The 17,435-nt window shown below is 40.2% G+C and overlaps 1 protein-coding gene across 6 annotated transcripts in view; it reads left to right on the top strand.

Moving 5' to 3' along the window:
• Positions 1-17,435, top strand: part of ACACA (acetyl-CoA carboxylase alpha) — a 268,183-nt gene that overhangs the window by 144,883 nt on the left and 105,865 nt on the right. For 5 of the 6 annotated variants that reach the window (XM_068529919.1, XM_068529921.1, XM_068529920.1 and 2 more), the window contains 4 exons: positions 10,343-10,366; positions 12,993-13,136; positions 13,924-14,020; positions 14,926-15,033. In XM_068529919.1, coding sequence (XP_068386020.1) covers positions 10,343-10,366; positions 12,993-13,136; positions 13,924-14,020; positions 14,926-15,033 — 373 coding nt within the window. The remainder of the gene's footprint in view (positions 1-10,342; positions 10,367-12,992; positions 13,137-13,923; positions 14,021-14,925; positions 15,034-17,435) is intronic. The other variant, XM_068529918.1, reaches the window with a different exon arrangement.

Genomic DNA, 17,435 nt, shown 5'->3' with positions numbered 1-17,435 from the left:
TTCACCCACACATATGTTCATCTCCTCCCGTATTTTCATTCTTTTCAGTAATACCACAGGAAATATAAATAACCACAGCCAATCTTAAGCTGCCCCCTTCCATTTCTGCTTTATGGCCTTTGGTTCTTCACTTTTTATTTCAAAGTACTATGTCTTTGGGGATCCTTAGTTATAGACAACAGAAATGGTTTTGTTCCAAATTGCCACTTCACCCAAAGCAATAGAAACTCTTCCTAGAGACAAAGAAGTGTGTGCTGAGACTTGCGGCCACTGGATGCCACTGTTGATCCAGCAGAGGTCAGCAGATGAGCAGTAGCATCTTCAGAAAAAGTACTTGTCTTCTTTGTCTGAGAAGGTCCTTTCACTTCCCTACCTCGAAAATACCTTATGGCTGGCAGAGAAAGGCATATGTCCTTGATTTAGCAAGCATCTCTCGGTACATTTTTGCCTCCATGGATTTCAGAATCTCATTTTCTAGAAACGAATGGCTGTCCTTCAGTGAGTGGCGAGGTACTCATGGCACACGTGGGCTCGGCACTCAGGCTTCCTTCTTTTCCTGCGTTCCTTGAATAATTGTAGAGAACTACATGCTATACTTAATGCTCTTTATAATTCTCGGAACATTCTCCTTTTCTTCCTGCTTTCTACTACCTCATCCCTTTGGGCAGTGATTTGTAGTCAGGCCACAGAGCTGCTTGTGATTTCCTTCCTTCCCTCATTGCTCCCCTTGCCTTTCTGAATTGCTCTCCCTGTCCTACTTTTAAATTTGAGGATCTGTGTCCAGTTTGGTGAGGGAAAGTCGATTGGAAAATGAGAGACATGCTTCTTTACTGTTTGTTAAGAAATCTTATTCACCGTTCCATCTCAAGGGTGTGAACCTTGGTTATTCCTGATATGGTTTCAAAACTTGTATACCTGTCCCTCCCAACAACTGAGGTGTACACATTCCTCTGGATAAAGACCAGACCTGAACAGAACAGTAATCCTGTCATCTTTCTAAAGTCTTTCTTGGTTGTGTGTATACAGAATTATAAACTGCTGGATTATTATTATTATTGATGTAGACGTAAAGGTGAAGATAGGGAAAATAAAGGAGGAAAGAGAAAATAATCTTTGTGAAACCCAGAAAACCATTAAAATTGCTTTAACGCTTTTCAGGTCTAAAATCCTTTTGTTAGTTTAGGAATAGAAGACGTATTATCAGATGTAATTACAGAATGCTATATTTAATTTTAGAGCATGGCTTATTCAGTTATTACAGATTTGCTACTTGAATTTAGTTTTGTAAGATTTTATATTTTCTTATAAATGTTTTTGTTACAATTTGGAGTTATGACCTCATCCTGACACCAGTTGGTGTACTGCAGTTCAATTCTGAGACTTAACCACCTGGAGTTAGATCAGATGCCACAAGTTAAGGGCTCAGTTCTTCACAAAACTGCCTCTACTTCAGATGTGGCCACAAGTTGGGTTCCCAGACCACCCACACTTCTGACCAACTGGCTACAAATTTGGGGGTTCCCATGACCCCTTCAGGTTCAATAATTCACTAGAACAACTTAACAGAACTCAGCAAAACACTATACTTACAATCACAGTTTTTTTTAATAAAAGATACTGATCAGGACCAGACAAGTGAAGAGATACATAGAGTAAGGTCTGGGGGGGTGGGTCCTGAACACAGAGTTCTTTCCCTGTGGAATCAGGGTACCTCGTCCTCCCGGCATATCAATGTGTTCACCTACCAAGAAGTTCCATTGAGGGACTTCCCTGGCAGTCCGGTGGTTAAGCCTTTGCCTTCCAATGCAGGGGGTGCGGGTTTGATTCCTGGTCGGGGAGCTAAGATCCCATATGCCTTGCGGCCAAAAAAACCCAAAACATTAAAAAAAAAAAAAAAAAAAAAGTAATATTATAAAAAAAAAAAAAAAAAAGAAGAAGTTGTTCCATTGAGCTTCAGTGTCCAGAGCTTCTATCAAGGTTTCATTGCAATGTCACGATTCATTGACTCATTGGCCACGTGATTAAACTCACTCTCCAGCTTGTCTTCCCTCCCCAGAGGTCCAGCTGACCCTGTAATCACATGGTTGGTCTTCCTAGTGAGTAGCCCCTGTCCTGAGTTATCTCTTAGCATAAACTCAGGTGTGATCCAAGGGGCTCATGAATAATGAAGGCACTTCTACTACTTGAGAAATTCCAAGAATTTAGAGTCTCTCTCCCAGGAACCAGGGACAAAGGCCAAATTCTTTATTATATCATAGGCCTGCAGCCCTTACAGAAGAATTCTAGGGTATCTTAGCTTTAGCTAGTTTTGAGTCAAGTTCCAACTTTTTTTCTAACCTCAGTACTTTTGTTCTTTTCTGTTCTTACTGTTTTGAACAAGCAGGCCATAAGCATTATTGTTTCTAATTCTACAGAAACAAATTACAGGAGACTGTCTACCAGTGTTTATTCCACTCTCAGTTCCTGTAAGGCTCAAGGACACAGTTATGTCCACTAACCTCTAGATCAGTGATTCTCAGAATTATCTGCAAAGTATTTTAAAAATACACCTATGGGTTCCTGGCTCTTAAGATTCTGATTAATTTTGAACCAGAGTCCAGGGGACCACTTTTTGAAAAAGCTTCTCTGATAATTCTGTTGACCATCTACAATTGAGAATCACTACTACTAGACCAGCACTGTCCCATAGAAATATAATGCAAGCCACATATGTAAGTTAAAATTTTCTAATGACCATATTTAATAAGAAACAGACAAAATTACTGTTAATAACATTTTATTTAACCCATTGTATCCAAAATACCTTTTTTTTTTGTTTTTGGCCACGCCGCATGGCAGGTGGGATCTTAGTTCCCCAACCAGGGATTGAATTCCCACCCCCTGCGGTGGAAGCGTGGAGTCCTAACCACTGGACTGCCAGGGAAGTCCCTCAAAATACCATTTTAATACGTAATAAAAAGTTATTAATCAGATATTTTCCATTCTTTTTACAAAGTCTTTGAAATTTAGAGTGTGTTCTCTACTTCCAACATGTCTCAATACAGGCTAGCCATATTGCCAGCACTTCCTAGCCACAGAGACAGCTCAACCAACTGTAGACCAAGAATTAATTAAGACAATCACACTGAGTCCTCTTTGTTTTATGTTAATGGTAGTATCCCTAGGAGAGATTTTTGTTTTCTTTTTACAAACTTTTCTTCTTATGTTGCTTATTCTTAGTAGTTACAGCAATCATCCACTTCTGATAGTGTAGATATACTACAGTGTTTTACACATGCTTTAAAAATTGTTCAGTGAGAACAGAGAACAGGCATATGAATACACATATTCTACATATCTAATGCTAAACAGAATTTTATATTTCCCCAATATTATATTTGGGCTTAACAAACCAAAAATTCTTGGGGGAGAAAACACATACATTCTGTAACCAGTTTTTGCATTTTCTTTCCTGGTACTTGGTCTTCCCATTTCTAGCCAGACATTCTTTTTTTTTTTTTTTTTTAATGTTTATTTATGTATTTATTTGGCCGCGTCGGGTCTTAGCTGCAGCGTGTGGTCTCTTCGTTGCTGCGCACGGGCTTCTCTCTAATTGTGGTGCATGGGCTCTAGAGCGCACGGGCTTAGTTGTCCTGCAGCACGTGGGATCTTAGTTCCCCGATCAGGGATCAAACCCGCGTCCCCTGCATTGGAAGGCGGATCCTTTTTCTTTTTCTTTTTCTACATTTATTCTTTTTTTTTTTTTTTTTTAACATCTTTATTGGAGTATAATTGCTTTACAGTGGTGTGTTAGTTTCTGCTGTATGACAAAGTGAATCAGCTATACATATACATATATCCCCATATCTCCTCCCTCTTGCGTCTCCCTCCCACCCTCCCTATCCCACCCCTCTAGGTGGTCACAGAGCACCGAGCTGATCTCCCTGTGCTATGCGGCTGCTTCCCACTAGCTATCTGTTCTACATTTGGTAGTATTTATAAGTCCATGCCACTCTCTCACTTCATCCCAGCTTACCCTTCCCCCTCCCCGTGTCCTCAAGTCCATTTGGAAGGCGGATTCTTAACCACTGGACCACCAGGGAAGTCCCCAGACATTCATTTGAAGTAGACTAAACTTGTCCAGCAAGTCCTTGGGAGTATCTTTCTAAGCTGTATTATCAAAGCGAGACTACAGTCTCTTGTTGTGTATGGGGGTCATCTAGTGGAATTCTATTCCTGTGGTTTGTTTTTGACTAGTGATTTAGCCCCCGTGGGTTGGGATGAAACATGGCTCTTTGTCTGCAGACTGACAACAGCAGAGCATTTTTTCAGGAAAATGCCTTCGATGTCAGTTGGATTGAAGACTGTCCCATTTGCACGTTTTGACTTTTAGAGAAGCAGGCAAAACGCAAGCAGCTGCCATTGCAAATAAATGGAGCAGCCTCTGAGAAGGAAGAAGAAACCCCCTTGTTAGCACATTTGGGCAATTAGCACGTGGCCAACATGTTTGGTACCTTTTTGTTTAAATTCATTGTGGGGCTTCGTATTGCTTGACATTTTCTTATACTGGAAAAGTTTTTTTAAATTTTATTGTGGAAAGAACATTTAACATGAGATCTACCCTCTTAAATGTTTAAGTATACAATATATTATTGTTGATTTTAGGTACAACGTTGTACAGCAGATCTCCGGTACTTATTCATCTTGTGTGGACTGAAGCTTTTGTTTGACATTTAGTTACTCTGTGTTTCAGTATAATTTGACTATTTTTTTCTAATACTCCTCACAATATTAAAAAAAAAAAAAAAAAAAAAGGCAGCAGATGACTAAACAGTTTCTTACCTCTGTGACTTTCTCATCATCCTTCTTGCTAGGCAGGCTTCAGCCAAGGTATGTTATCTACTTCCTGATCTTCTATGTAAGACTTTCAAATTTTTTATGGGGAACTGTAGTTGCAACTTATTCGGCGTCCTCAGGTCTTATTCACCAGAGGATCCAGATATTAGAGCTTTACTAAAGGAAGCTCCTGGCCTAGATATACCCTTCTTAAATTCCTTTCACTTGAACAGCAGCTGCGCTTGACTTAAGCATAGTAGGAAACCTATATATTTATATATGGAGCACCTATATATATGGGAAATGTGTGGATTTTATTTCCTTCTTTATCTTCTTAGCATCTAAGGACTATGTCCTATTGCATGTGAATTTTTTTGAGGGGAGGGGATTTTTGCTGTCATTTTTTAAAGGTGATTTGTAGCCAGTTAGCAATTGTCCTTAGAGGAGAAATGAGGGAGTTTCTTCAGTCTTTTTCTTGGTGCAGGAGTAGTCAGGATAGCTGGTCTGCACTAAGAGAACATTTTATTATTATTCAGACTTTTAGGACTTAATTCTTTTGTCTAAGATTCCATCAGGCCAGCTCTTTAGTGAGTTCAACCAATATTTTACATGGATTAATCCTGGCGCTCAGACTGTTATCATTCAGCATTCCTTTTTCTCTGTCTTCTTCCAGCAGGCTCAGGGTTTAGAGCCCGAGGTGTGTGTGTCTTTTTTCTCATTCTGAAACCCTAGTTTTAGCACTCTCTGGTGCTGGTGATGGAAAAGCTTGTTACACTAAAGCCTCTTCCTGAATGTATTTTTGACGATTCATCAAATCGTTTGACATTCACGATTTTACTTAGCTTTGGACATATTAAGTAACTCAGAATAATCTGGAAACAAGTTCTTTAGTCAGCCTGTGTATTTGATCTTCTAAAATATTTATACAAACATATGTAAAGTCTATTATCCCATAAACTCTGTGGCTATGCATATGGCTGTGCATATTACGACATCCTGGGAGTATGAAATTTAAAACTCCAAATGATTTTCGTAAGTAATACATATTAGTGAACATAGTTCATTTCTTTAAACTTTTAATCTGTGATGCAAATAAGAAGCACCACAATTGATGCAGAAGATGGAAGTCCATTTTGTTGTATATTTCTGTACATACATGATGGGTGAAGACTTGGATTGGTGTTTATTTCCACCTATTTCTTACATGGAAATCCATACTTTAGTTAATTTGAGTTGCACTGCACTTTCTCTGCTATTTGCTCCTTGTGAACTTGGCCCTCTATGTTATAATGTTTTAATTCAAGCATTTTCCTCTTCTCCTGTCTCACATCCAGAAGAGGTCGGCCGTGCTCTCCCCTGATAGCACATGTTTTGGCCATGACTGAGTTTTGGCTGCTTGGCACCTTCAGAGTTTAGCTGTCGGTGGGTGGCCTCTGGACCTTCTTTTCATGAAGAAGGTTGTGAGGAAGTTTAGAAATCAGAAGCCTTCTATGGGGCTAATCAGCAACCCATTGCCATTCTTGAGGATTCTGATCATCTTTGACACCCAGATATTAGACCCTTCTTTGGCTCGTTCTGAGACACTCGAAAGTCATCCAACTTGCAGCATTTTTTTTTTAGCAGTGGGAGCACTTGGTTGTAGTTAGCAGGCCAGAATGACCTATAAATAAATAAAACTCTACAGTGCTTGCTTCCTTTATGCAGGGTAGTCTGCTGATAAGATGCAAGCATCTGGCATAAGAGAAGATTCTCAGCAGGTTTAAGTGCTTTCCTGTATCCATGGCTCAGCTTCTGGTCTCTGCTGTGTTATTTTGGCACTCTAGCCTTGGAAGATTGGAGAGTCGAGTTTAAAACTCTCAATATATCATTAGGGTAGCCCAAGGTCCCTTCTTGTCAAGGAAGACTAGCTGATTCCAGGGGGAAGGAAAAGCAGAATCTAGGGCACCTGTAAATCCCTGTAGTTTTGTGCTGTGGGTTTGTAGCTAATTATATAGCAGGCAATAGTAATATGTTGTAGCTCTCTTGGCATACTTGTTTCAGAAAGAGCAAAATCTTCCAGCAGAGCCAAGAAGGGGCTTTAAAGGGGCTTTAAAGGGGCTGCAAATGAATGAAGCAACGATCATTTTATTGTAAACGACAGCTCTGCAGTGGAGTCCGGGCATCTGAACTGCAAGGAGGTGGTGGGGGAGATGCCAATAGAAATACATGGTTCAGATGTGTTTTACAGCTCTTGATTTGGATTCTCCTGCAGAAACATAGTCACTCAAGGAGACCACCACTGGTCACAGCCAGTCAAATTGCTCTTTCTCCTATGGTACTGCTGTTAGTGACTGCTAGTGGGTTATTCAGCCGACCTCTTCTGATTCTGCTTTGCTGCCTGATTTCAAAAGATTTGCCCTATCCTGGCTCTCAGTCGCAGCTTGATGTAACCACTGCTTGTTTGCATGCATCCCCATCGCTTTCATATAGGGTCTTTTTTTTCCCTTCCAGTTAGAAGGCAAAAGAATCAGGAGCATTTTTATATGATAAAAGATTTATGTAGGGCCAGCTAGAATCAAGAAAAATGAAATTCAGCTGGAAGGGATGGTAAAAGGCTCAGAGAACTTGTGACTGCCAGAGAAGTTGGTGTTCCTTAAATAAAGAGGGTTCAGCCGGCAGGCAGCAACTCTGACTTCGCTTTCATATTGAAGCAGGCTCTCTAGCCATTCTAGACAGGCAGGTCAGTAAAATCAGAGGTGACTTAATGCCGAGCACCTCAGAATTCAAAGGTTTTCTCTTGTCCTTTTTTAAATTTAGTCTATATTGATGTGGAATGCTAGCCTCAGGAGCTGAGATGCGAAAATGCCAGGTCTAGATTCTGGTTTATGACACCATATTTAGCAGTGTCCTTGGAAAGCTTCCCCTTTGGTTTCTCAGTTACCACATCTGTAAAATGGAGCTAATCTACTGGAAGGAAAATGATTCTAATATTTTTCACCACATTGTGAATGAAGATTCATCATCGTAAGTGCTCTGAAGAGCCTAAACAGGTGTCTTACAAGTGAATTTATACTCCTTTTTTGTATTTGAAAATGCAATTATTGCCTTATCAGAGATTGAGAAATTTGATTATTTTTGCGTGATGAATATGCAGTGAAATGTGGCAGATTTTATTTTATTTTTAGCTATATAAGTGGGATATTTGACTCATACAATCTCTATGTTAGTTGGTTATTTTTGTGCAGACCACTGAGCTAGCTTTCTACTGTATCACAAGAGTGTGCAGTATGCCACATCGGTCATTTTCTTAAATTGATCAAATAGCCCCTGTATAGAGTTACAAAATATATAGATGATTGTTATGGACATGGCTAAGTATTTACCTGGTAGTAGAGAGTTTAACCTTCCTTCTCTGCTCGTCTCCCTGACAGACCCACAGAATCTTATTCTATTGATACCAAAGGGGATAAGCTGACTCTAAACTTACCTCTTATGTGATTGATTTGAGGCCAGTCCTTTAACAACTGGAGATGTTGGGAGTTTTGTTCTTATCCCATACTGTGTAGATGGTGCATGATTCCTATAACAAAGCAGCAGGGGGCTTCCCGTGAGAGCTTGAGGATTGCTGATGGAGAAGGGCTGGCTTTTTGTTAGTGGTGTTCTTTTCAATTCAGGCCTTTTTCTGCTGAAAACTTGGCCCTCATCCTGTGAAGACTCCCTAAGGGATTAGAGTAGTCACAGAAGCAGTGAGACCATTTTATTAGTGTAAAAAATTGGTTAACAGTTGAGAGAGATTATACTGGTTTCTAAATTCGAGAAACCTGGATGGAAGGCGCCTGAGATTGCTTTGGTTGTAGGGTTCTTCTCTCTGAACTGAGGCTTTTAGTTTAGAGACTGTGCAGGTGGCCCTTTTCTTTAGACTCCTTTTTGTATCTTAAAAGGAAGACTTTCCTATATTTTCATTAGCATTTACTGTTAGTTTTCTGCTTCAGCTCTAGAACCTGTGTGTACTTTTTGTTTGTTGATGAGGGCCAAGTGCATGATAACTAAGGACCTCTTGTAAAATGAAACTCATTCCCCTGAATGAGAGGCTCAAAGACTCCAAACAGCAAAGGTGAGGGTTTTTGCACTCGGAGGTGGCTCTTGCTGCCTTATGAATTTGCTCTGGGATACAGGTTTGATGCAAAGAGCATTGCTACTCACAAATCACGCGAGGTATACAGTTTGTGTGCAGCGATGTGTCACAGCTCTTTATTTATATGGCCGGCTCAGTCTGTTCTGCTCCTTTCACTGCCCTGGAAAGTGCATCATTTTCCTCCCACTCTCCTCCTTCCACATACCATCAGCACCACCCACTATGTTTCGCCCGTTAAGTCCCCTGTGTGCCAGAAAACCCCAACAATGATTAAACGCTGATAAAAGAGTGTTAGAAGGTTAGGATAATCAACCCATCAACCCCCTTACAGGACTCCTAAATTGTGGGTGGTAAGTATAACTTTTCCCTTTTAACATTGAAAATAAGGGTTTGTTTTTTGTTTTTTTGTTTTTTTTTTTTCAGTTGAGGAAATGACTGAGGTCAAATTAAAGGGGGGAAAATAAAGCGTTGGTGTCAAAGACCAAAGAGAATGCAGGAGACTTGCTTTTCACTTTCCATTCTTATCCTAGTCTTTCTTTCACGATTTGGAAATATTCTTTCTCAGGAAATTCTAGGGCTAGCCAAATTTAGGTTAAGGTTTTCTTTATGGAAGGCCTAGAGATTTTAAGCTTACAGCAATTTTTAAAAGTCGTTATTGCCCTAAATTCATTTCACTTAAAAAATATTAATTAATTCATTTTTAACAGTCTATACCACTCTTGTCATAGAATCATTAATCATCACATTCCTGCATGCTTTTCAGTTCCTTTAAGCTCCTATGGCACAGAGTACACTCCTGTCCTATACCACCTCCTACCCCCATCCCAGCCCAGTCTACAGGAGGAAGAACAGGGTTAAAGAGAGTTAGAACAGGGAGCTGGGAACCCAGATGCCTGGCTTCTTTTCTCTAGAGGAGAGTTTGTAGGTTCATCACACATCCTAGAAAATCCATTAAGGTGGGAGAGGCTGCGGAATCAACTTCTCTGAACCCCCTTATTGCATTTTTAGTAAAATAGGAACAAGTTAAGAAGATTCTCTAGGAATTTTGTCGAGAATTATATTTCTTGTTGAAGCTTAAGATAATATACCATATTATACAGCTTTAATTTTCATGAGCCTGTGGTTTATCCTTACTCTGAATTATTTTTTTGTAATAGAGCTATAAAAAAAGACTCCATGGTAAATACATTTTAACCCTTTCCATCAACAGCTGCTGTGGTGAGGTAGGTCAGGAGGCATGCCTCTTTGGAGGCACCCGGGGGGTTGAAGGGTAATGAGCACTTAATTATGTCTGCCGAATGCCAGAGCTGCCAAACTGGGGCTCCTCACGACTGGTCTGTATCTGCTCCGACAATTCTTTTATTATGGCTTTCACTAACCTATCAATAACTAACTGTGGTTGTTTAATTACAGAGGGAACATCCCCACGCTAAACAGGTACCGTATATTTAGTTTTTTTTGTTTTTTGTTTTTTCTCCAATTAAAAGCACCTTTTAGGAAAATCAGGGAAAAAAATAACACTACACTTGACAAGCTAACATGTTATCTTTCTGCTAGGGAGTCCTGAGCTCCCCTTTGGACATACTAAGCTATTTTTTCTGTTTGGAAAACATGTCTTCAGCTTTTCTTCAGCCATTCAAAAAGCAATGCTTGAAAAGCCTCAGTATGGAACAGCTCCCGTCTAGCTGTGTACAATAGGGGAATCCTCTGCCCCGATGTTCAGCTTTGCTGTAAACATCTTATTTTGCTAAGTTCTCTGTTTGGGGCTTTCAGAGGAGAAACCCTTACGGTTACTCCTATCCTGGCAAATTGTTCATCAGTTTCTCAATTTATAGTTTCTCTAATTTGCTTCTCCTTTTAGAGGAACACACACGCAGAAATAGCTGATCTCATGTTTTATCAGTTTGTTAGCTATTTTTCTATAAAGTGTTATGATGCTATGAAAGTCAAGTTTTATTTCAGACCTGTAATGAGATTACATTGGAAAAGTGTATCTGAAGTTTTGATGTGTGTAGCCCTGTGCAACGTTTCCAGACCAGTAGAACACAAGTGATATTTTAATATTTTGAGTTCCTTCTGCTCCTGAGCCAAGCAAGGCAACACAATGCAAGTTTGAGAGGATAGCAGTTCTGACTGGAATCCGCCAAGTGCTTAAAGCCGTAACTCGCTGGTGCTGACGTCTTTGTGGATGATCAGTTATTGGTTGAAATATTTATAGGCTTATGTTTATTTTGTCCCTCTCCCTTTAAATATTAAGTAATCAAAACTGTATATAGCTTTTGGCATCCAATTTGGATGGGGAGAGGAAAGGGAGTGTTTTGTTTGGTCCTCTCGTCTGCTCTTGAAGAGTGGGCTTGCTTCACTCCTGCTTGCCTTTAGCTGTCCTGGCCCAAGAGCATAGCAGTGGGGGCAACTGAAATGTGGGTATTTCCGATGGGGTTCAGTTGAGTGAAAAAGATTCTTAACCCCATGTCTGCCACAAACATAGACTGTTAGCGTCTTCAGAGGGGGTTCCCTTTAAGGGTTATCTGGATTCTCTTTCCTGTCTAATGCCAGGCAGGAAGAAAAGATACAATGCCTCACAAACTTGCTCCTTTACTAAATATATTTGGTGATCCTAGAAAAGGCTGATAGCACTTCTGAGTTCATACAGCTCTGAATCCCCGTTTCTAGTGAGCACCATTGCTTGATGTGTGTTTCATTTGTCGGTTTCATTCATGGTATCAATGGTGTCCTCTCCCACTCTACCTTCTAGTCCCTGGTACTGTCAAAAGTGGAAGTACTTTTTCATAGTCATCATTTACCAAAGGAATAAAAACCGGGAGTGTCAGTCTCTAATGGTCTGTGTGAGCAGCACTCCCATTGTGTAAAAAATTCCATTGCCTTTTATAATTACAGTTTGCAATAGAGTACGGCATGTACCCAGATCTCTAGCCCACCTTGCTGGCTCTCTTCCCCCCTGCAACACTGCAGGCAGTGCACTTCAAGGAGATTTTTGAGCAGCTCCCCAAAGTTCAAGTGCCATTGCCTTGCTCTGAACGTGCTTCGGATCAGTATGCCAGTAACATGTCGGGCAAGTCCTGGAGGCATCCTTTAGTTTGGTCCTTCCTAACAGGCTGTCCTGATTGACTGGGCATCACAAACACTTTACAGTAGCATCTCTCAGTACATACTGCTGAGGTGCATCAAGGAATATCCAGATTCATTATGTTTTTAGATTGAACAAATCAGTTCTCTTTGAGCATCTCCATTTACACTTGTTTGTCATGCTTACACATACTTTGAAACCCATGCTCTGCCCTTTTGTATCTTGCTGGGTTTCATTAAGGGCTTTCAATGAAGATATGTTTACTTTGGTATGGAAATGTGTTTAAATATAAAAAAGGAAATTTTGTAAAACTGTCTCTCTTTCAAAAAGGGAGAAGCTGTAATCCTCATAACTGCGCTCCCCATCAGCTCATTCAAGGAAAAAATAGATACCTCAGTAAAGTTCCTTTTACAGATTGTTACTTGTTTCTCTCTGATGAGTTGTGTTTTTTATAATGATTTACTAAACCATTCCAAATGATGTAGAGTTGTTGTTGACATGCATATATCTATCTGTGAATACTTAATCTATTACAATTCTAGAGAAAAATGCCTTAAGTGTTGCCTAGTTACAACTCACTTGGCTTGTTTACATCCTTTTAAAAGAGGGGATGTTTTAAGGAAGGGGAAGATGCAGGATGGTTTTTAACCCCTATGTGCTCTTCATTCGTTAGACGTGTCATGATGTCATGGTATTAAAACCACCATGATATTCCTGACAGTCCTTAGATTTTTATGTGGAGAAATTTGGGGGGGGGGGGTTGGTAAAAAATATTGTTTGTGTGAGGGGAAATTCCAATGGAAGGGTTAATGTGAATCTAGCAAGACAGCCTTATCTATAGTGGGTAAAAAACCAAACCTGCTCTGCAACCTGACCCTACTTCAGTTTCCTCCCAGCTCCTTTTCCCTGTTGTGACTCTCCCAGCCCTTGTTCCTACTCTCCTTGTCTAATGCACTTGATTGATTTACCATTTAGAATGTCCTTCTCCTCCAACCTCAACCACTATGGCATGACTCATGTAGCTAGTGTCAGCGACGTGCTGCTGGACAACTCATTCACTCCACCGTGTCAGCGGATGGGCGGAATGGTCTCTTTTCGGACTTTTGAAGATTTTGTCAGGTAAGGCACCATGGAACTGTGTCTATACGAGGGGAGCCTTGGGCGTCTCAGATTTCTGCCAAATGAATAGAGGTCCCCTGATTAGCCACGGGCCAGCTAAGGAGATGTAGCCCTTGCAGTATATGCTCTGGGAGAGGTGTAGGTCCTTCCCTTTCCACCTCTGTGCAGACTCTACAAGCCTCTACTTGTTATATGAGCCTGGTCAGAAAAAAAGAAACAAACAAAAACCATCTTTTCCTTAGTAGCTAACACAAGAAACTGTCTGCTCTGTCATGAGTGAAATGTCAGGAGGAATTAAACACAGCACTAGAGTGAGCCCCACCAGAGACGATACATCTTTTGATTAAATGCATTCAGCATCTATCTCTTGATGTATACTGATGCATTACCCTAGGGGGAGGGGTAATGACATTGGTCTGTCACTGCTCGAGTCCCAGGCTCTCTCTGTTACTTTAAGACCGATGATGACAGCAGCACTGCTCATATCTTACATATGAAAGAAACAAAACAAAAAGAAACAAAAGCTTCAGATCATTCTTTTTTAAAAAGAAAAAATGTATATGGTTTATTCAAGTTTAAACAATCCATCCTCCTAATTTCTGCCACTTGCTGTGAAATTTTGCATGTCACCTCTAGCCACTGGTGATTCTATTCAGTTGACAATTGAGTGCAGGGTAGGATAGATTATTCTTTTAGACAGAGCTGGCAATGGCAGTGTTAGTTTCCTGCCACTTAGATTTTCTGCCACTTGGGTTTTCATTGTGGGTGTTTCTTTGGTATTTTTCAGGATCTTTGATGAAGTGATGGGCTGCTTCTGTGATTCCCCACCCCAAAGCCCCACGTTCCCTGAGGCAGGTCACACATCTCTATATGATGAAGACAAGGTATAGTGTCCTCTTTCGGAGACTGCTTTGCTCCTTCAGATACAGGATTTGTACTATGTACTCTCTTTCTGATTGTAGAACATTGTAGGGAAGAATTCATCTTTTTACCCTACTTGATATTATTTAATTTTATATGCCTCATCAAAGTATTTTTAGAAACAGGTGGAATATAAATTCTAACCTAAAAATAAAAACCACTGCATTAATCATGGACTCCATAGCGTAGAATGAGGCCGTCTATATATCCATTGCAGCTGCCTCTAGGTCTCTGAATGTTGTTTCAAAGACTTGAGCTTTGATTGCTTTAATTCTTACTCAGTAATGGCTTGTATATTTGCAGAGCAGTGCTTTCGTAGTCTTCAAGGAATTGTGGACTTCAGATAGTAGGAAAAATAGACATTTTGTTTAAAATTTTGTCCTTTTATTAAACCCTTCTTTCCCTTCTTTTCATTTCTCTGCAAACGCGTCCTGTTTTTTCCCTACCAGGTTATTTTCCCATGGTTTGATACTTCCACTGTTTAGAAATATGTTATATGGGAATATGTTCAGATGACTTCTTTCACTCATTTTCCTTTACATTCTGTGAAGAGATATTGCAAATGGTTTCATTCCCATTCTATTGGTGAAAAAGTTGAGACATAGTGGTCTTCAAGTTCATATCAAGCCGAGATTTGGGGCCGCCTTTAGCTAATGCCTTTGCTGCCTTATTTTTTCAAAGTTAGGTGTCTTTATTTAATCTCCATTGTGGGTGTTGGGCAGTGGTTTCATTTTGCTTATTCATACTAGCAGAAGATGTCCTGTGGGCCATATCTGTTTTTCAGGTATCCTACCAAGTACTATAACTTCTCTCCATCTCTGTATTAGCCAGCCTCCTAATTTCCTTGCCTTGTGTTCTTGGGTTACAGATCCCCAGGGATGAACCAATTCACATTCTGAATGTGGCTATCAAAACTGACTGTGATATCGAGGATGACAGGCTAGCAGCTATGTTCCGAGAGTTTACCCAGCAAAATGTAAGTCCTCAATTGGATGGAAACTGGTGATGGCCACTTTCCTTCTCGCTGTGTGTCATATCCATCCTTTTATCAGTTGCTACATATAAGGCCTATCACTGATAACGGCTATGTCTTTCACATAGTTCTGCTTGTAGGGGTAAAATTCCGAAGTGATTCAAAAGTATAAAATGCATATATTTTCTTATGTCAAGAAATTTAGACCTCAAATGTTTAAAATGTTTTAAGGAAGGGAAGTTGTATTCCTGAATCTTTTCCAGAGCTCCAGTCTGGAACTTCCAGTCATCTGCTGAATTCCCCTTGGTGACTTAACTCTGCATGTCTAGGCCCAAACTCCCCTCAGGCCCCCTCTGAGTCCTTCCATCCCAGCCTTGAAAATGTGTGTTATACTTCCATCCTCCTTGCAATTTTATGTCACTTGGATATCTTGTGTTAACATCAAACTCCATATAGTTTAAATGTAAATTCCTATCATTTTCCTTCGCCTCTTCTGATTCCCCCTCTCCCCTATCAAAAAGCTAAACAAAAACAAAAAAAACCAAGTAACCAAACCCTTTGCCCCCAATCATGCAGAAATCATTGACTTCTTCCTTTTGTTTGCTGTTCCATTATTCTACCCCTCCTTCCCTACCCACCTTTCCTTCCTTCCTTTCTTCCCTCCCCCCTCTTTTCAGTTTTTAAATTCCCACTGCCATCTTTCTAGTTTAGACCCTTCCTCACCTTATACCCGAGACACCACGACAGGTTTGCTTGTGACCCTCACTCTTCCGCTCCAGGTAGTTTCCATTCTGCTCACTACCACAGAATTAAATGTCTAAAGTGCCCCCTTACCAAGTTATTCTCCCGCTCAACAGTGACTCTCTCTTGCCTTCAGGATACCTCCTTACCTTGATATTGGACATCAGCCTATTAATGAAGGCTAACAACCTAGCCTTTGCTGTTCCATGAAAAGACCTAAGTCTTTATCTCATCTACCTTGTTTGCTTGATCTCTTCTACTGCCCCTTTTCTGGAATGTTTTCCTCTTTCATTCTTTCTTCCCTCCCTCCTTCCCTTCTCTCCGCCCCCTCCCCCCCCTTTCTATATCCTGCTTGTTTTAAGAACTGTCTCAAAATTTCCCTCTTCTATGAGGACTTCTCTGCGTAGCCCTAACTAAAATGTATTTTTCTCCCTTGAATTTCTAATTGGTCAGCATAAATTGATTAACAATAATAATACTTTTTATTTTTAAAGACTGTCTGTATAAATATTTTTATTTGCACCTTACTACAATCCCATGCGGTTAGATTAGTCAGGAATTATTTCAATTGTACATGTGGGAAAAAGCTCAAGCTCGAGAGATTAAGGCCCTTTAATCACCAGCTGGTAGATGATAGAGCAAAAACTAGAATTTAAGGCTTTGATGCCAGCTCTAGGGGGCACAGATCTAGGTGCTTTAGTAAATAATACATTCCTAGCCCTGAAGATGCTTAGAGTCTAATGTTCAAAATGATCATCTACAGTTATATTTCATTACGATATATGAGAGTTGCCAAAGTACCCTTCCTCAGCTGCCCTTAATGACAAGACCTATGTGTGTTCTTTGAATGGAAAGCACCTAGTCCGTAGTGCTTGTCATAAAGAAAGAACTCAATAGATTTTAAAAAATTTAATTTAGCGGTATAAACAATTAGTGCCATAGGCATTCACATCATATAACGCTAATGGTTGATACCCAGGAAAAGATGGTAATTTTATGCTTAACGTGTGTCATAGCATTTTCCCCATGATGCTGTCACAGCACATGAACTGACTGTGGGATTGTGGTGAGGAAAGGTCCTTCCAGAGAAGTAAAAGTAGGAGTCATGCCTCGGAATTTTTCCTTAGAAGAGAAATCTAACTTCCTTCTTGCCCTTGACTCATGCATGACCACATAAAGTTAACCTGAGACCGGTGACCAAGATGACCTTACTTGGAAGAGTCCTAATGTTGTGCATGGCTACTAATGCTGTTGCTTGATGGAATAATCTATGAGAGTTTCTTCCCAGGTTTTGAGGCACTAATTGCCCACATTTGATTGTTTTGACCTCAACTTTAGGCTTTTTATTACCCTCAGTTCTAAGTGACGTATATCATCACACATTGATTTAAAGAGGCAGTTTCTTCATTTTCACTATGCATATTTGTAACATTAATTGATGATAAGAAATTACCTTTTTCCTTTACTGGACTTGTAAACTGAGGCACAGAGAAACCCAGAGTCTTTGCCTGTGGCTGTTCAGTAGGGAAAGGGTAGACTGTGCCAACATTCCAAGCTTGAAGAAGCTATTTAGTGCATCACGTGCCGTGCTTACCCAGGCATATTAGGCATTTTCACCTACTTGTTTTGAAAAAATATAAGAAAGAAAAGGAAGCAAAAGCAAT

Source organism: Eschrichtius robustus, chromosome 20 (assembly GCF_028021215.1).
Source record: "Eschrichtius robustus isolate mEscRob2 chromosome 20, mEscRob2.pri, whole genome shotgun sequence".
Lineage (NCBI taxonomy): Eukaryota > Metazoa > Chordata > Mammalia > Artiodactyla > Eschrichtiidae > Eschrichtius > Eschrichtius robustus.
The sequence above is the reverse complement of the archived record's forward strand: the minus strand, read 5'-3'. Positions and strand labels throughout refer to the sequence as shown.